Source organism: Podarcis raffonei, chromosome 8, assembly GCF_027172205.1.
Source record: "Podarcis raffonei isolate rPodRaf1 chromosome 8, rPodRaf1.pri, whole genome shotgun sequence".
In the NCBI taxonomy this organism is placed as follows: domain Eukaryota; kingdom Metazoa; phylum Chordata; class Lepidosauria; order Squamata; family Lacertidae; genus Podarcis; species Podarcis raffonei.
The window spans coordinates 89,826,695-89,846,529 of NC_070609.1; the positions used below are offsets into that span (position 1 = coordinate 89,826,695).

Genomic DNA, 19,835 nt, shown 5'->3' on the forward strand with positions numbered 1-19,835 from the left:
TTGTAGTTTTAGTTTCTCTTTAGACTTTTGTGTGACATTTTTAAGCATGTGTGAGGCTCAAGCACTTAATGCTATGTCTTTCCTGACCTGCTGATGAAAATATCTAGATGTGGAATGGCTGAGGGTGCTTGAAATAACCCAAGTGTCCTTGGCTTCCTTCTGCAGCCGGTCTTGGAGGTGATCTGTTCCCGGATGCGCTACATCTCCTCCCAGATTGAGCGGCCCATCCGCATTGTGGCCTTGAGCTCATCACTGTCCAACGCCAAGGATGTGGCCCACTGGCTGGGCTGCAGTGCCACGGCCACCTTCAACTTCCACCCCAACGTGCGCCCTGTGCCCCTGGAGCTACACATCCAAGTAAGTTCCTACCCCCCACCTCTGGGGAACTCTAGGAAGATAGAAAGCTGGCGTTCATCTAGCTCAAAGGGCCATTCGGCTTGGGACAGTCAGTACTGGCAGGAAGCAGCTCTTGAAGGTTTCAGGCAGGCCTTCGTCCCAGCCCTGCCTGGAGACCCCAGGGATCGAACCTGGGACCCTTCCATTAGCCTCTTCCAAGCACTGAGGTTTGGCATCATTATCACCCTCTCTCTTCTCTTTCGCTGCTCCTAAGGGCTTCAACATCAGCCACACCCAGACCCGCCTGTTGTCCATGGCCAAGCCAGTCTATCATGCTATCATGAAGCACTCTCCAAAGAAGCCAGTGATCGTGTTTGTTCCATCTCGCAAGCAGACGCGCCTCACAGCCATTGACATCCTCACCACCTGCGCATCAGATGTCCAGAGACAAAGGTATGGGCAGGACATCATGTAATCTGTGCTCCAGATAACTTAATGATACAAGAGGAGACGCTGAATTTTGCAGCCTGTGTGTGATTCCTTTTTATTGTACCCCTATCAGCGGGTGGCGCTGTGGGTAAAACCTCAGTGCCTAGGACTTGCCAACGTATGGTCGGCGGTTCGAATCCCTGCGGCGGGGTGAGCTCCCGTCGTTCGGTCCCAGCTCCTGCCCACCTAGCAGTTCGAAAGCACTCTTAAGTGCAAGTAGATAAATAGGGACCGCTTTATAGCGGGAAGGTAAACGGCGTTTCCGTGTGCTGCGCTGGTGCTGGCTCACCAGCTGCAGCTTCGTCACGCTGGCCACGTGACCCGGAAGTGTCTTCGGCCGGCGCCGGCTCACAGCCTCTAGAGCGAGATAAGTACGCAACCCTAGAGTCGGACACGACTGGCCCGTACGGGCAGGGGTACCTTTACCTTTACCTTTATCAGTAATTGAGAAGGGGCAAGAAGCTATAAAAGGACACTGGAGCTACACTGGATGTAGCTGTTCAAGAATAGGGAGGGACCTGCTCTTTGGAAGGCCTTCCTTCTGCAATCTTTCAGTGACTTTGGCTAATAATAATAATTAAAAAATAAATAATAACATTTTATTTGTACCCCGGCTAGAGCCGGGCTCAGAGCAGCTAACATCATATAAATAATACAATATGCATAAAAATAAGCAATCAATTGATTAAAATGCACCCCAAAATTAATTCAAATAAATAACAGTTAAAATTAAAACTGGACAAATGACAATCCTCAGGTTAAAATTGAAAGCGGTTAACACTCGCCAGGAACAACTGTTTCCACTGATACGATAAGGACCTGTGAGTGGGCTGGGAAACCTCCTTTGTGCTTGTTCTTATACAAAGAAATGATATGAATAATCTGAAGGAATGGGTGTGATGGGCCCACTTATTTAACTTGTATTTGGCTGAGTGTGTATGTGCTTACATCCTCTACGTGCTGGAGGATCTGGGGTGAAGGATATCTAGCTCAGTCTGGGGCAGAAGATATGGAAGTAATGAAGTTTGTGAGGGCCAAACATGGGCAAGGGATGTTGGAAGTAGACTGGATTTTGCAGAGATGAGAGTTTCTCAAGTTGCTACTTTTCTGTCCAGAAATTAAATCTGCTGCGGCAGAATTATTGCTTTACAAAAGCTGTTGAGGGAAATGAGAAGTGTTGATGAGAAACTCTGTCGCTGACAGTTGATGGTTCCCGTCCGCTTTTAAGGTTCTGGGGACAGGAGGGGCTAACCCTTCTCCAGTCTCTTGGGTGAGAGGATGGAGGCTGTTGACTGAATGAGGAAGTTTGTCTTGGTCTGCTGGCTGTCCTGACTTCGGTCTGGCTTGTTGCTCCTTGCCAGGTTCCTGCACTGCACTGAGAAGGATGTGGCTCCCTACTTGGACAAGCTGAATGACAACACCTTGAAGGAGACCCTGGTGAACGGGGTGGGATACCTGCATGAGGGACTGACCTCCATGGAGCGAAGAGTTGTGGAGCAGCTTTTTGGCTCAGGTAAAGTGGGGTGGAAGCAGACTGCAGATTTATGGGTCAATTTAGAAAATGAGGGATTATAAGGCACCATAAAGAAATGTCTCTTTTCAGGGGGGAAATTCCAAAAACCCACAAGGTAGTAACTAAGATGTAATTCAGGGATGGCTATGTACAAGATTAAAGGTCAGATCAGGCTCCCGGTTGTTGATTTTTATTTATTTAAGATACTTCTTTTAAATTGTTTTTCATATTTTTTTTTAGTGTTTTAACTGTTTTTAACTGAGTTGTAAGGGCATTTTGTTGGATGTGCCTGGGAGGAGAGCAGGAGGAGCCCCAATTACAGTGGTTCTGGGGAGGGGGAGGTATGGTATGGGAGGAGGGGCAGGCCAGGTAAGGGGCACGCGGCTCAGGCAATTAGTGACTATACCGTGTGCCAGCCCCTCCTCCAACCTGGGGAATTGTGGTTGTCATATCAGCCAACCCTCAGGTCTGCAACTGCTGCTGTTGTATGCCAGGTTGACCCAGAATAAAATCTCCCTCATCCATTATCTGATTATGGATGAGGAGGCTGATCTAGCATTGATCACTGAAACCTGGGTGCGTGAACAGGGTGGAGTTGGTCTGACCCAGCTGTGCCCACCTGGGTACTCAGTGCAGCATCAGGCCATACTCAAGGGTCAGGGAGGGGGAGTTGCTGTGGTCTATAGAGATTCTCTATCTCCAGGCTCTCTGTCCAGTCAGGGCGGTGTGTTCGTGGCACTGGGGGATCAGGACAGTTTGGGGATTCTGCTGGTTTGCCACCTGCCTCACTGTTGAAAAGTTTCATGCATAAGGAAAGAAAATACTTTAAAGTAATGGAGATACTGAGCATTTTATGTTACACCTCTCATGCTTATGTATGTGTTTCCTGAGCTCATGTGTTCTGTATTTGAGAAGTTTTTCTTCCTAAGTATTTCTTCCACCAACATTGTGAACTGCCTTGAGACCTCTGGGTATAGGGCGGTATATAAATTCAATAAATAATAATAATAAGGTGATCAACTACTCAGTTTGTGTGCAAAATCAAGTTCGCCACCCCTGAGAATTCAGTAATTGGCCATCCTATGATGCAGATCAAGCAACCTGCATATCTTCCTTTATGCACACAATCTCTTTTGTTAAATAATATTCTCAGTGTATGATTAGGTTTCTTGGTGACCTGTAGGAAACTGGAAATCTAGATTTTTTCAGATGTAATCTGATATAGTAGAAATGTTAGGGGGTGGCATTGTGGTGGCAGGCTCCACCCCCTTCAACTGTGTATGTTCATTTCTACACCGGATAATGTCATGAAAGGGCTTAGGTGTCTGAATCATACTTTGCAAACTGCTGATTGTTCCGCGCTGCTTCTATGTGTGTTCCCCCACAGTCAGCTGGGCTGTGAATTGGTTCTCATCTAGTTCTGCTCTTCTGTTTTGCTGTTAGGTGCCATTCAGGTGGTGGTGGCCTCGCGGAGCCTCTGCTGGGGAATGAATGTAGCTTCTCACCTGGTGATCATCATGGACACGCAGTACTACAATGGCAAGATCCATGCGTGAGTGAAGGGAGTTGGGTTGCTGGGTTCTGGGTCCACGGGAAAGGTGAGGACTGTTGGGCTATGGAGTGAGGAATGGGAAAAGAAGCCCAGGGTGGTGAAAGGGAAAGTGAGGCTCACCCCAGACACTAGAGGAGAGCATCTCATTTGGGGCTGGTTTTGATTTTGTTGTTAAGATAGGCCTTGTTTCAGCCTGGCTGCTCAGGCACAATTGGGATAATCTAGAAGCTGGTCAACCAGATGTGTATTTCTTACTCCTAGAGTGACACTGATGTGAAAAAATGGGTTTTCATGTCTTTCATGCATTACCTTTATCTATAGCTGCAATTTGGCTATGGTTTACAGAATATAATATCTGACCCAGAGTCCAAGTATTAATTCCCCTGCAGATTGAAACATTCATATCAACAACACACGTTGCTGGTTCTTGTGATTTGGGCAACTGAAAATACGTGGCCAGGTACTGGTACCCTCATAAGAGGCCAGAAGGAATTGAAGTGGGCCTTTCATTCTTTAAGTAGAACCCTCAGCCCTCGGTGAAGATTCCTGTGCATTTTTTGCCTCTTCAGTTTTCCAAGCTCCTGCCCTGGTTGCTTCACAAGGAAATGTGATTATTTGGTGCAATGGTGGAGGGAGATCCATGGATGAGCAGGAGAAGCAACCCATTGGATCTCCTCCATCCCTTGCAGAAAATGAACTAACTAGAGTAAGTCTGGCCTTTTAACTTTCAGCCAGTCAGACTGAATCTGGAATTTGTCATCACATGCATATTGCAGAAGTTTCCCCCTCTACAGAATTCTAAATCTTTTGCCTTCTGCTTCTATTAACATAGTTAATTACTTTCCTGTGTGCCAGGTATGTGGATTACCCCATCTATGATGTGTTGCAGATGGTGGGCCATGCAAACCGCCCACTGCAGGACGATGAGGGGCGCTGTGTCATTATGTGCCAGGGATCCAAGAAGGTGAGCAAAACACAGGGAATGAGTGGACTTGCATGTTCTTTAGGGCTGGGGGCCTGAAGAAATTTAGGATCACATTTCTTCCATATGTTCCCTGGATGAGGTTTGCTTGAGGCACAGTTTCTCTTCCGGTCTGGATTTGAGTATTCCTTTGTTCAGAGTGGAGATCTTTATGAAACTCGTAAATTGTTTGACACACTAAAAATGCCACTTTGGTTCTCCCACTCAAAGGATTTCTTCAAGAAGTTCCTATACGAGCCCCTGCCAGTGGAGTCTCATTTAGACCACTGCATGCATGATCACTTCAATGCTGAGATCGTCACAAAGACCATTGAGAACAAGCAGGATGCTGTCGACTATCTCACCTGGACCTTCTTGTATCGCAGGATGACTCAGAATCCCAACTACTACAACCTGCAAGGTGGGAAAGCCGAATCCCAACTCCTCCCCGTTTTTGTTGCTTTGTGCCTCTGTCCTGCCACACACTTGGACAAGAGGGAGGGGAATGGAGAAGGATTATTTCTTATGTTTTCACACTGTCCTTCCTCAAAGTCGTACTGGTTCTGAAGTAATAAAACACAAAGATTATTTCAAGCTCCTATGTTTCCAGCCCCTGTGGATGTGCAGCATCTGTCTTCCTTTGTCTCTTTGTTCAGGAGTTTCGCACAGGCATCTCAGTGACCACCTGTCAGAGTTGGTGGAGCAGACGCTTAGTGACCTTGAGCAGTCCAAGTGTATCAGCATTGAGGATGAGATGGATGTGGCGCCTTTGAACCTGGGCATGATTGCAGCTTATTACTACATCAACTACACCACCATTGGTAAGGGGCGTGCTGGGAGTTACGGACATCATGGCACCTGTGCATGGCATGCTGTGTGTTGCTTGTTGTCTGAGGCTGCAGCCTCATACCTGATGCTACCTTTTCTTTCATTAAAAACCCACCGCCACCTCTAGAGCTCTTCAGCATGTCCCTGAATGCCAAGACTAAAGTGCGAGGGCTGATTGAAATCATTTCCAATGCTGCTGAGTATGAGAACATTCCCATCCGGCACCATGAGGACAACCTCCTGCGCCAGGTGAGTCAGCACTTCAGTTTGATGGGCACGGGGGGTGAGGTGGCTGGTTGACTTGGGAAATTTTATACAGCCCATTGGCTTCCCTCCAAGAGCAGAGGACCCCAGTCCTTCTCAAATTCTGGTTTAGCAAAACATTAATATATATATATATATATTTGGAAGCAATAATTTAACCCAAGTTAGTAGTATTTAGATGCTAGATGCAGGGCAAGTGGTCCTGATCCTGCTCTAGCGTCCACCTGCCTGAGATAAATCCATGAGGATACAGAGCAGGGCTCTATAACTAGGAGTTCCCTCCTAAGGCCTTTCTTGTGGGAAGTTGGTGAAGATTGAGTTGTTTAGGAAAGGTTGTGTGTGTGTGTGTGTGTGTGTGTGTGTGTATTTAAGATAGGCAAACATGGTTTTAAAGAACTGGGAAATTGTTCTTGTCTGAACAGAGATTTTTGTGTGGAGTTGGTTCATTTGTGAAAAATTCTTTCTGCTTTATGTGCGTTGCAAATATTTTTAAAACATGTGATCTGCTTTTTAAAAAAAACACAACTTAAAACCAAAATAGAAGTTGCTACTTGTTGGGAAACATATATTTTGCATGTAAAAGTGGTAAAATTTCCAGTGGCTGAGAGCTAAGTTTATAGAACCAAATGCAGTTAACCTACTGGGCTGTACATGTGCATCTATGTTCCCCAGTATGTATGCATTGCGTACATTTTGTCCTCTGTTTTGTTCGCAGAGAATTTTGACTTCTGTAGTTTCAAATTCTGAAGTCTGTGATTACCTTTTAAAACTGAATAATAAATATATCCCTATACCACTAAATGGTAGATCTGTGGGCCAATGTGGCTAGCAGGGCCTCTACATCCTGCTGGCTACATCTTTGCCAGCCGTAGACTTGTCCTCCGCATGGCAATGTCGCCTGTCTTTTATGCTGCATCTCAAGCCCTCGCCCTGTCTGGGTGATGGGTGCTGATCTTTGTGTTCCGATCTGTCTTGCTCCCGCAAATTGTGTGTGTGATTGCATTTGGTGCTAAGAGATAGTCCGAGAACATTACTGTGTGCTGAATGTTGCTTCTCTCCTTTCCTCAGCTTGCCCAGAAAGTGCCTCACAAGCTGAATAACCCCAAATTCAACGACCCCCATGTCAAAACGAACCTTCTGCTTCAGGCTCATCTGTCACGTATGCAGCTGAGCGCAGAGCTCCAGTCTGACACAGAGGAGATTCTCAGCAAGGTATTGGGGGAGAGCAAAAACACGGCTGGGGGGCACCCAGAGCTGGCTGCTGCTTCAGGGCGAGTTCACAACAGATGCTGCCAATTCCCATTTGGTCTCATATTTGAAGCTTGGCTAGCTGAGGGCATTGTTCCCCCTTTTCTGCCGATGTCTGGGATGCTAAGCTCCTTTGTTCTGTCTTTTCTCCCAGGCAATTCGTCTGATCCAAGCTTGCGTGGATGTTCTGTCCAGCAACGGCTGGCTGAGTCCTGCTCTGGCTGCCATGGAGCTGGCCCAGATGGTCACCCAGGCCATGTGGTCAAAGGACTCCTACCTGAAGCAGCTGCCCCACTTCACCTCTGAGCACATCAAGCGCTGCACGGAGAAGGTGAGAGCGGACTCAGGCAGGGAGGTGGGGAGGTTGTTCCACCACCAGGAACCTGCTCCTTTCTTGGCCACCCCGGCTGGCTTATCCCATGTCTGCCCTTTTGCAGGGAGTGGAGAGTGTATTCGACATCATGGAAATGGAGGACGAAGACCGCAACGCCCTGCTGCAGCTCTCTGATACCCAAATTGCTGATGTGGCCCGCTTCTGTAATCGCTACCCTAACATTGAGCTTTCCTATGAAGTGGTGGAAAAGGATGGTATTCGCAGGTAATGGAGCATAGCAATGAAAATTAAAGCCAGAAGATGTAAATTTGACCAAGCAGTTCTTGTTACTTAGCGTGGGGGGGGGGATTATTCTTCATTTTTTGTGCCCTTTCAGAGGGTTTCCTTCAAAATAACAAAGCCTTCCTCCGTTTTCAAAACGAAAGCTGCTGTGGTTGATTTTTCACTGTAGACCATGATTTTGCCATGTGATTTGCTGCCAAATGGGCTTCTGTGCACGTTGCCGCTTGCAGGCCAGTTAGCAACCTTTGCATGCTCCCCCTTAGCACATTGTTCCAGGTGTGTGTGTCTAACCTGCTTTGTTTCTTCAGCGGAGGGCCAGTGGTGGTACTGGTGCAGCTGGAGCGAGAGGAAGAAGTCACTGGACCAGTGATTGCGCCCCTCTTCCCACAGGTATGTTGAGTCCTGCCCAGCCTGTGCTGATGCCGTCCAGCTGGGCCCACTTGTGGGAGGCAAAGGGTAGGATGGGGCTGAAACCTACAGGGTTGTGATGCAGAGGGGCAGGGAGGATGTCACAAGTCGTCTTCCTCACTTTCCCCCTCTCATCTGCAGAAACGCGAGGAAGGCTGGTGGGTGGTGATTGGAGACTCCAAATCCAACAGCCTTATCTCCATCAAGAGACTGACGCTGCAGCAGAAGGCTAAGGTGAGTGAACTGGGAACAACCATGATGATCTCATTCCACCTCTAGAAGTGCCTTATGGGGAGGCATAATTGCTGCTGTCGTGAGCCTTGTGTTAGGCCAGGGCATCCTCAACATTGTAGGTCAAGGACCACCTGCTTTTTGGCCAATGGGACAGAATTATCAAGCAAACGGGGAGGTTAAAGGCATCCAGTGAGGGAGACCATAAGGGTGTGGTTTCTTTGGCCTCCCACAGGCTGCAGCGTAACAGGGATCCAGGCAATCACTCATTTAAAACAATTGAGATTCTTTTCTGCCTCTTAGCTGCAAACAGAAAAATTGAGCAGCTCAGAAAACCTGCGGAAGCAGCAGGAAGGGACATAGTGGGCAGCACAGTAAAGCTAGCTCCCCCAGCCCCAGAGAGGCCTGCTCTACTCTTGCAACCATGTCAGGGGAGAGCTTTGACTAAGATTCAACCTCTAAACCCCCACCCCATAAACCCGTATTTTGGATCACAGGAATAGTACATGTAGAATTCATGTGGGGGTGGTGGAGGAGGATGGGTAGTGTGTGGGATGTTGGAGGTGGGATCTTTAGCTAACTCGTACTCCTCCCAAATGGACAGCTTGACACACCTTGCAGCAGTCTGATTTTTGTTGGCTTTATTGACCATGTCCTGGTATTACTGGCCTCAACATTTTTTTTAGAATACAAGATAAGTTTGGGATTACTGAAAATAAAATTGTGCTTATGCTCAAGGGTCTGGACTCCTCCTGGCCCCAGGAAATCCAAGTGCATTATGTGATCTATGTAGCATGTGCAAATTGGGGTTTGCTGATCCTGGATTGGGCTGAAAACCCATCTCCTGCAGCTTCTGGGATTCTAGCAGGCCTTGTACACACACTTTAAAACATGGCTTTGCAGTAAGGCAGGGGTGGGGACACCTGTTGCTGAATTGCAACTCCCATGGGCTGGTGGGAGGTAGTTCAGCAACATTTGGAGGGCCACAAGTGCCACCCCATGCAATAAGAGTGAGAGGGAGGCAAGACTTGCTAGAAGCAGCAGCTTACGCCCAGTGCCAATTTCCTTGTGTTTCCTTCATTCTGTTAAATTGCAGAATTCCCACAGTCCTGCTTATCATAACTGTCACTGATTGACAGAAAATCTGAAGCTTCAAAATGAAGAGTGGTCTGCAAAGGGCCCCCTGCAAGGAGGTGGGAATCCTGGAATGGGTTGTTTCTCCCATTTGCTCTGCTAGGCAGGTCATCTCAATGTCTATACCCTCATATCAGAGGGCGACCTCTCCAGTTCCTTCCTGCCCAGCTCTCAGCACAGGGTGTGCATGGAGCCCCATTCCTCTGAGCTTGCTTCTCACCCCATCCCTTCCGTGTGGAGCAAACCCTTCACACCCCAGTTCATGCTCTGTCTCCTTTTAGGTGAAACTGGACTTTGTGGCACCAGCCACTGGGACTCACAACTACACCCTCTATTTCATGAGTGATGCCTACATGGGCTGCGACCAGGAGTACAAGTTCAGTGTGGATGTGAAGGAGGCGGAGAGTGACAGCGATACGGATTGAGCTGGGCCTCCACCTTCTGTCTTGTATGAGTGCAGTTCTGAGCCTCCATGGAATGGGATGTCCACAGTATCTGCTTCTAGAGACGTTTGTGAACTTCTGCTTCCTGCTGGCTGGAGAGTTAGGTTACTCCGTACTTAACTGTTTCTGTTCACTTTCAACTGGCATTCGAGAAATTACCTCTGCCCTTCCTGTTTTGTTTTGTTTTTTTAACTGAGCAACTCAAAAAGTTTTGTGCACAGTATTTTTATGTGAGTGGACTCCGTTGGTTCTGCTGTGTTCCTACTTGTTTTCCCAAATAAAGATATTTAGGAACAACCTCCTTGCTACTTTTCTTGTGGGAAGGGGAACTAATTCCTAGACCAGGAGTTGTCAACCTGTTTCCTACCACCCACTAGTGGGCGTTTCAGGATTCTAGGTGGGTGGTAGGGTAAGGTTACAAATTTTTTTTCAATGAATCCGGGGAAATTTTCCAACTTCACTGGATTTTGTATGGGGACTGGTTTGTAAATCTGGGGACTGTCTCTGGGAAATGGGGACATTTGGTAACCTTACGGTAGGGTGTTCTACGGCACAAGCTGAATCCTGCTTCCATCGAGCACTGGTGGGTGGTAAGGAAATTTTATCATCAAGAAAGATGCATTAGTGGGCGGTAGGTATAAAAGGGTTGACTACCCAGTCCTAGACTTTCTCTGCATGTATTTTTACCTTTTCCATACACAGTCTTTTGGGCTGTCCCATTGTCCTAGCCCCGGTTTGAAGTATGTCTTTGACACTTGCTTTTCTGGCTTGTAATTAGGATCCTATCTTGGGTGCAGGAAGCTAATTAAGATGCCCTAGTATGAGCAAGATCGTTATCCTAATTGGGGAATATGAAACAGCAGCACAGCCATCTGTGGCTATGTCTCTGCCCTCTAGTGTAGGTATCTAATATTACCTTGCTGGCAGAATCAATACATGTGCTTCTTCATGCAAAACTAATATACTTGTCTCTGCAATTAGTTGACTTTCCAATTTGTTTTGTGCTGCAACAGACGATAACACAAATATCTCTTTGGAAACAATTCCTTTGTGTTACCTTGTTCCAGCCTTCCAGATAGTGATGGAACCCAACTTTCATCAGCCTTAACAAATGTGTCCAGGGAGAGTCAGCATGATGTAGTGGCTATTAGAGAGTCTTGGACAGAGCAGAATTCAAAGACCACCTTGGTCATGAAGGTCACTAGGTGACATGGGCTTTAGTCACTGTGTCTCAGCTTAACCAACATCACAAGGTTGCTTTGTGGATAAAATGGGGAGAGCTATGAGCACCCCCATCTTGAAGTGCTTACAAGAACCCAAAAGACAGTACCATATAGAGGAAGTTTGGAAATCATTTCGACCAGGGCTCCTTGACTCCCCCTGCCTTCTGAGATTGCAATTCATGCAGAATTCTTTGTGAAACAACCTATCCCTGCCTCACATGTTGAAGTATTTGACACGGATGAGACAAAGATACCTTTCCCATGAGGAAACTCCCACACATTTTATAATGAGGGGGGAAATGAACTGACAAGGACAACTCAACCCATCTGTGCTGAGCTATGTTGGCATTTTCATTTTTGGAATCAGCCGGGCAAATTGCCAACTAATTTCTGATAGCTGAACAGCAGTTTTCTCTCTTGGATGGTGACCCCTGTATGTCAAATAAGTAGTTGGGATGGCAAAGTCTTAGTTGTATTTTTAACATAAAAACCCATTTAGAGATAGCAGCAGACATACAATAGCACATGGTCAAAATAAATTTTACGTGTGTCATAAGCTCATTTGCTCGGAACTGCTCTTCTCCCTCTGCAGCACCACCTCCCAATCCAAACCTACATCTTGTACAACCACATTTTAGTACAAAACCAGCAGTTACAAAGCCTGTTGCTTCCCAACTGGTAAGAAACGCCTAATCAGCAGGCCAGTCTTTCTGCAGGCAACCCTGGCTTTGTTTTAAAGGAGTGATGAAGCTAAGAAAACCCAGCCTGTGTAGTTTGGGGATTTTCTACCCAGCTGCAAGACAAGACCCTGTTTGGTCAACAACATGAATCTGTGCAGAAGACCCAGCTGCCCTCCGCTGCCCCCACTAGGTGTTAGCTCTGGCACAGCAGCTCTTGTGGAAAGGGGGGAGGTACTTCATAACAAGGTTACATGATACCACCTTTTTAATTGCCTTTACAGAGGGGATGCAGTCCAGCTTGCTGCCCACAGGTGTGCCACTGTTACACTACTAGAACTGTGTTATTGTCAGAGGGAGCTGGGAAATTTGGACCCTCAGCAGACCTCGGGGCGCTGGTATTTCCAAAATGCCATCTCTCCGTCATCGCTGCATGAAGCCAGCAGCCCAGGCTCCTTCGGGTTCCAGGCCACACAGTTCACATCCTGGGAGTGAGCCCGGGCCATGTGGACAGTAAGGGTGAAAGTGGGCTGGTGGGGGTCTGAGTGCAGCTCCTCCTCAAATATTCTGATGGCATCATCTCCACAAGCCGTGGCTAAAGCTCCCGTTAGCTGGCACCTGCAGAGGATGAAACGAAAAGAATGGACTGTGGGCCTGAACACACTGGTGATCTGTGCAAAGGTCCTGTCCCCAATCACATGGAGTGATACAATCACAGGAAAAGCTTTACCACTTGACTGGAACAGATTGATTGGTCCCCAGAATGACTTGCAAGCTGCTACACAAGACTTCTCCCCTACCGTGCACACTCACCATGCCACGTCGTAGATGGTTCTTGTGTGGAAGCCAGAAAGGGTGCAGATGCATTTCCAGGTAGGATCTGTGCCATTGCAGACAACACCTGCAACACACAAACAACTCCTTAGGCTGAGCCTGTCTGCTGTGCTTCATAGGCCAAAAGCTTCTTGCAAAGAGAGGCAACCTGAGGCTCTACAGACCCCGCCAATGCTTTTTCACTTCAGAAACTAAAGAGTATGGAAGGAAGCAGTGTCACCACTGGATGCAGAAGCTGTGAAGTTCCCCATTTACATCCTGGAGCAAGGAGATCCTGACACACTTAACTGCACTCTCTCATGTGATTGGGCAGAATAGGGTTCACTCGTCCCCTCCCACTACAGTTTTTACTCAACAAGGGTTCAGTGATAAGAGCTGAGACACTTGCCTTCCCTACCCAAACCCCCTTTTCAGATAACTTCCATGCTTCAGGCGTCTCCACGATCACAAAGACTAAAAGTTAAAGAAGATGAAAGAATACAAAATTGTGTATGTGTGTGTCTGTATTCAGAGAATCTGCATGGAGAGGTAATATAACACAGTGGCTAAGATTCTGAGCTGTAAATTTGAACATGAACACACACACCTGTTCAAACATCACCTCTATCACGAACTCATTGAGTCTTAGGCAGGAATAAACGCTCTCTCAGCCCCGGGTTTCCCATATGTAATACAGGGAAAAATAATACTGGCTATTCTGACTGCGGGTAATGGGAGGCAAAGTCAAACAGCATCCTTGACCTAATGAAAAAACAGCAGTGGAAAGCCCAAGAGAGGCTGCACTTCTACACTGCCACCAGTAACAGCTCTTCAGACCCTACAGAAGCCAATTCCTTAGGGTGGCTCAGCTGCCCCAGCAACAAAAACTTCAAATCTTAGCTGCCATGGCCCTTGGAAAACTAGGCAGATCCAATTCCTTGAACAGATCCATTCCATCTTTGCAAATGCCACTGACCTTGCTCATTGCCCGGCTTATACTGGCGCCAAATGCGCACTGTCTTGTCATCGCTGCAGGAGGCCAGGCGCTCCCCACTGTGGTCAAAGGCCAGGCTCCACACCGTGGACTCATGCCCCTCTAGGGTGGTAAAACACACCCAGTCGTCCTCTTCCTCCCGGTACAATTTCACAGTGTCATCATAACTCGCTGATGCCAATAGCTGGCAGTGGAAAGGAAAAATCACAGGTAAGTGTTGGAACAAAACACCTCTGGGGCAAAACTGAAAGCAAGGCTGTTCAATGAGAGCATGGAGGGGAATGCAGAATGTTGTGTAAGGCACAAAGCTCAGCTTCCTGATAACCCCGGAATTTATTTTAAAGCCAAAAGCATGTTTACAGCACTTAGGGCATGGGTAGCCAGTGTTGTGCCTTCTCTTCTAGGTGATGTTGGACTCCCATGCCCATCAATCCCAGTCAGAACAGCCACTGGTCATGGAGGATGGGAGTTGGAGCTGAGCAACATGGGGGTGGGGCAAACCACTTTGGCAATCCTTGCCCTAGGGCAACCAAGATATCAAGGATCCTGCAGTAGTTTCCAGGAGAAACGGATCTAGAGAGAAGCAGAAACTTCCAAGAAACAGGAATACAGACCTAAGCTGTGAAGATGACAAAGCCCCACTGCTGGTGGCCACACCAAGGAGGGGGATGAAGAGCCCTTTGCCTGCATCCCTGCTGCAATGTGGGTGAAGCAAACACTGCAGCCTTTCAGCCCTTGCTGAAAGATCTACATTAGCTCCCTGTACATTTTCGAGCACAATTCCAAGTGTTGGTGCTGACCTTTAAAGCCTTAAATGGCCTTGGCCCAGTATACCTGAAGGAGCGTCTCCACCCCCATCATTCAGCCCAGACACTAAGGTCCAGCTCTGAGGGCCTCCTAGCGGTTCCCTCACTGCAAGAAGTGAGGTTACAGGGAACCAGGCAGAGGGCCTTCTCGGTAGTGGCGCCCGCCCAGTGGAATGCCCTCCCATCAGACGTCAAGGAAATAAAGGTTGAATGCCAACCTCATTTGATCCTTTGCCCCAGGCAGCAAAATGTGCTGGGTCAGCCCTTGGAAGGACCGGCTCCTGAGGAGTCTTCTTCCCTCTACCAGCCAGGCCCTGAGGGGACAGGGCTCCTTGCACACAGGTCTCTCCCTAATCCACCGTTGGTTGGTGGGGATGACCATCTTCCCATGTCTGATTTGGGAAGCCCGAACTGCTTCTCCTTACTCATTACAATTCCCTTACTGCTCCTTCAATTCCCTTACTCCTTACTGCTCCTCCTTACTCATTACAACTCCCTGGATGCAGTTTTATGGACCAGCCATGTCATTCCTGTCTTACTTCAAATGCCCATGTTGAAATGAACACTCCAGTCCACACACCCCATTAGCAGCAGGAGGCTGCAGCAACTGAGTGCAAAAACTGCAACACAAGGGTATTCTTGTTCGATTAGGAGGGCTATAAGGTTTCAATGGGAGGGGGCAGGAAGGACAGAAATATAAATGTTTACAGTTTATGACAGGGGGCTATAGAAACACTGCCCTGGTTAGAGACCAGCCATTTGATAGGTCTCCAAGACAGCACGCCCCAAGGATACCAGCTGTCCGCCATACAGGAAGGGAACACTCACCTCTTGGTTGGGATGCCAGACAACATGCTTGACATCCTGCGTGTGGGAATTCAAGACACTCATGCACTCGTATTCATCCTCTTCGTCCACTGCAGCACAGAAGAGGGGGGATGTAGGGGAACAGTTTAAGAAACAAGGCACTTCTTAGCAGTGATTTCTGCATTGTAAGGTGTTTGACTAGATGAGCCTTGGGGTCATCTCCAACTCTACAATTCTATGATTCCCTCCCATGTCTGTGCTCCAGCCATCATGCATCAAGTATATTCACACACAGTGAAAATCCCAATTCCTTTTGCCCCAGCTCCATCCTCTCAAAACACTTTTGCGGCTCTCACCTTCCCAAACCCAGACAGTTTTGTCTCGGCTGCAAGTGGCCAGAAGGCTGCCAGATGGTGCCCATGACACAGACTTCACCTCATTCTCATGGCCCTCCAGAGTGGCTGCACACTGCAAAGAGAAAAGGGGATATGGGTAAGAGAAGGGTAACCAGGAAACTGTGTGAAAACCTGACAATGTGGCAGGATGAGACACCTGAAAACACAACAAACATTTCCTATTGCTGGAGGCAGCAGAAATGGTGCCTCCAGATGGTGTTGGATTACAAATCCCACTATCTATGAGCATTGGTCATGCAGGCTGGTGCTGACAGGAGCTGGAGTCCAGCAAGATCTGAAGGGTTTCTGGCTATGTGTTATGAGTTTGCATGTATTCAATTGTGACAGATTTTAATCAACTGAAAAGCATGAGAAAAGCAGCAGCAGCAACAAAACCAAAAGGGAGATTCAAGACACCTCAAAATCCTCATGGTTCTTCTTCCAAATGCAGGTGGTAGCATCAAAACTGGCAGAAGCCAGGTAGTTCCCACAGGGGGACCAGGCCACCTTGCGGATAGTTCTCTGGTGTCCCTCACCCAGAACAGACTTGCACACCCAGGTATCACCTGCCAAGAGAGAAAGCCAATTAGGAGCTGTGAAACATCTCTGGGTCCACTGGACAGTCCTTCTCCCTCCTCCTGGCACCTCAGAGGTCACTACATAAACCGAGTTAGAGAGGTGTTTACCTGCTTCAGCTTTACACTGGGATCAGATCCACCTAAATTACCCAGAAAAATCAAGAGCTGCTGTTACCACCACCCAAATTAAAAAGCATCATGGGGAAAGATATCTAATAAAGTCCTGACCACTCAACTCCCCTTTGGCACTGGCACACTCTTTTTTGTCATAGCTGTCTTAATATGGGATGACAGAAATTCATGGCCAAGGGATAGGAGGTCCAAAGATTCCTGACACCTGTCTTTCATCTATAGGCAGGTCACATATCACAAGTCTCTCTCTACCCTCCCAGCATAAGATGCAGCATGGAATCCAGAGTGCAATGCTTCTCCTAATTGCACAATGAACCCCTTGACCAAAGACTTGGTTGCCTGTTTCTCTCCCCCTACTTTCACGGAATGACAACAAGGAGAGCAATCTGAACCATGTCTGCTCAGTCCCACAGAGCTGAAGTAATTGTTGTTAGGATTGCAGTCCAAACTGGCAGACTAGCTCACCTTCTTTCCCCCATATTCGAATGCTACGGTCTCCACCACAGGAAGCTAAGAGACTCCCTGTAGGGTTCCAAGCGAGAAACCAGCATCGGGAATCTGGGTGTGCTGGGATGCGAGACAAAAGTGTCAGGGAATCCTTCATCATAACACCAAACAGTCCCTGCAGAACCTATGAAGCAGCAAAGAATGAGACCAACAAAAAGGAAGAATGATTTAAAAACTTGCAATTCAGGCATCTCCTGAACAAGAGTGCACAGCATTCTAACATATTGATTTGCAACTGCAGAATAAAGCCTTTATTTTATCAAGGTGTGTAATGAAAATCCTCCAGGCATGCAGCCCACATGCCTTTTGCATTATGCAAGTGTTTTAAAACTGTGATCTGCAACCTTCACTCCAGTGGGTCACATCATGTCTTCATTCAATAGTAATATTTATTGTTATTGCTTCTTTTATTTCTTTTGTTGCATTATGATTTGAATTCTATGGAATATAAACTACAGTGCAATAGAAGAATCAATAAAAATGCAATTTAAAAGTATACAGTATCTAGCACAGTGCATTACAATTGCTACAATGGGCAGAAAAATCATTAAAGTAGTCCACTAACATCATCAGCAAGTTTCAAGTGGTCCTTGTGGAGAGGGGCAGAAAGTTTGGTAACTGGTACACTACAGAACTGTGTGTTTGCAGACAAGGGAAGAAACAAGGGAAGAAAGGGTTGCGCAGAGCTGCCTGCATCCCAAAGCCCGGGGCGCGCTGAAGAGCGCGTCGCTGGCTTTACGCAGCTCTCTGCAACCCTTGGGAGCCCGGTGCGACTTCCTGCCAGGCTCCCTAGGCTTGCGGATAGCAGCCTGTTCTGGGGGCTGGGGTCAGGGGAAGCTCAGGAAGCTTTTTTTTCTTTATCCCCCCCAAAAAAAAACCCTAGGTGCGCCCTATGGGCCGGTGCGCCCTATGGGGCGAAAAATATGGTATGTAGGTTTCCTTTTGACTCTGTGATGACAGGAGGACAAGGGCCACAAGCCTGTAGCTAAGTACTGAAGAGCCTGTTTTCCAAAAGCCAAGCCTTTGAAATTGTTGGTATCTCTGTGGGAGTTTTTGTTATGTGAATGGTGCCACCATACCCTCCAACATGTCCCAATGCAAACTGGGATGCATGACCTGTGGGAGAGGAGGCCACCCCAAACTGAGATGTACCAGACAGTTGATGGGTATGTGCCACAGACCTCCTGGGTGGATATGGTGGGCCACCAATTGGGAACACTGCTGTAGAGGGTTAGTTTTATGTGGCTCTCAGAAGCTACATAATTTGAATTAAGGCCTGGTAAAACATTTGTTGAGAATGTCATTCAAAAGGAAAGGAAAAGAATATTCAAATTGAAGAAGAAATATATCACACAATTCAACATTACATTTCTCTGGTTTGATTTAGTATGTACCCCATTAGCTGTGATTCCTGTATTACAGGAGATTGGAGTAGGTGATAACCAGGGTCACTTCTAACTCTACAATTTTATGAGTTTCTTTTTCCCGCAGCTATATATAATGTGCGGTGCCTAAGAACATGCCAGACATAAACCCCAATTCCTACTGCATTATTTATTAATTTCCAAAATAGACTTCATAGCAGACCGTTAGATGCTGTCAACATTTATAGAATCAAGCCACTGCAGAGGGTGGGGTGGGGGCCAAGGAAAATACACACTTCGAGCTACATCCAAAACCACAGGAGTTAGCGAAAAAAGATTTGTGTGTGTGTTTGTGTGCAAACCTTGCTGGCTCACAGTGAGATCCCACCGAGTCTGGCATCCTATTTCCCAAAGTGCTCAGCCAGTGCTTCCAGGGAGCCACAAAGTGGGGAATCAGATCAGGACCAACAACCAAACCTTACTGATCACTCCCAGCGTCACTCGTTTCCACAGCCTCTGTACATAACAGTTCATTCACAGCTATCACATATATGCCGCCATATATATCTATCTATCCCTATGCTGCACTTCTCCTTCTTGGCCAAAGCAAGGCTCAACTTAGCATAGCATCTCACTTCCTACAGCAGATGCCTCTGAGAGCAGTGGCTCTTCTCTTTTATTTTACTTGTGCAGTTTACTATGCAAAGGTATTCTGCCTCTGGACTAGGAAGTTCTATCAGCTGTATGTCTTGGCCATAAAAGAAAAGAGATAAATGGTAGTAAAGGACTCCTGCTGCAAGTCTAGTCTGGTAGCTGGATGAGAGAGCCAGAGCAGTGCAGCGGGCTGTCGGGATAGGACAGGCACAGGCAAACTCGGCCCTCCAGATGTTTTGGGACTACAACTCCCATCATCCCTGACCACCGGTCCTGGTAGCTAGGGATGATGGGAGTTGTAGTCCCAAAACATCTGGAGGGCCGAGTTAGCCTGTGCCTGGGCTGGGAGAGCAGGGTCCAACTCTTCCCCCTCATTAGCCATGACGCCCACCTCACAGGGTTGTGTGGGAATTAAAGGGGAGAAGAACCATGTACCTTCAGCTCCAGCAGCCCAAGGAAGCCGCCCAGCGCCGCTGCCTCCTCCCTGCCTCCGCGCTTCCTCCCCGCTTCCCACAGGGCACCTCTAGGCGCAGGCGCGCAGGGCAAAGCGGGCAGCGCCGCTCCCGCCACAGCGCCCCCTGGAGCCCACTCCCCCCCTCTCCGGAGCGGAAGTGACGACTCCACGCGGAAACTACGGTTCCCAGCATGCTTTGCGAGAGTCAGTGTGAGGCGAGAAAGAATGTGTGTGTGAGACACACACGCAACACAAGGAAGGAAAGATGGGCCGCATCTCTTTACTCAGTTCCTGAACTGGCCCTCCTGCAACTTTCAAAGGAACAAAGTTGTTTTATTTATTTATTTTTTAACTTGAAGTAAAAAGAAAAAGAATAATCCCTCAAAGCGCTTTACCAAAATATAAAGA

At 47.6% G+C, this 19,835-nt stretch overlaps 2 protein-coding genes across 2 annotated transcripts in view; one reads left to right on the top strand and one right to left on the bottom strand.

The window, feature by feature from the left end:
- SNRNP200 (small nuclear ribonucleoprotein U5 subunit 200) overlaps positions 1–10,320 on the top strand; it is a 55,110-nt gene extending 44,790 nt beyond the window's left edge. The window contains exons 32-45 of the mRNA XM_053401493.1: positions 166–357; positions 611–789; positions 2,187–2,338; positions 3,782–3,890; positions 4,746–4,854; positions 5,083–5,272; positions 5,508–5,672; positions 5,807–5,928; positions 7,012–7,155; positions 7,346–7,522; positions 7,629–7,789; positions 8,116–8,197; positions 8,357–8,449; positions 9,862–10,320. Coding sequence (XP_053257468.1) covers positions 166–357; positions 611–789; positions 2,187–2,338; positions 3,782–3,890; positions 4,746–4,854; positions 5,083–5,272; positions 5,508–5,672; positions 5,807–5,928; positions 7,012–7,155; positions 7,346–7,522; positions 7,629–7,789; positions 8,116–8,197; positions 8,357–8,449; positions 9,862–10,005 — 2,019 coding nt within the window. The 3' untranslated portion in view covers positions 10,006–10,320. The remainder of the gene's footprint in view (positions 1–165; positions 358–610; positions 790–2,186; positions 2,339–3,781; positions 3,891–4,745; positions 4,855–5,082; positions 5,273–5,507; positions 5,673–5,806; positions 5,929–7,011; positions 7,156–7,345; positions 7,523–7,628; positions 7,790–8,115; positions 8,198–8,356; positions 8,450–9,861) is intronic.
- A 1,858-nt stretch (positions 10,321–12,178) lies between these two features.
- Positions 12,179–19,431, bottom strand: CIAO1 (cytosolic iron-sulfur assembly component 1). Its single transcript, XM_053401494.1, has 8 exons — positions 19,409–19,431; positions 16,914–17,079; positions 16,156–16,304; positions 15,700–15,811; positions 15,365–15,453; positions 13,713–13,914; positions 12,737–12,824; positions 12,179–12,541 (listed from the first exon to the last, which is right to left on the bottom strand). The coding sequence occupies exons 2-8, from the start codon at positions 17,053–17,055 to the stop codon at positions 12,301–12,303; spliced, it is 1,023 nt and encodes a 340-aa protein (XP_053257469.1). The 5' UTR covers positions 17,056–17,079; positions 19,409–19,431; the 3' UTR covers positions 12,179–12,300.
- Between the last annotated feature and the right edge of the window lie 404 nt (positions 19,432–19,835).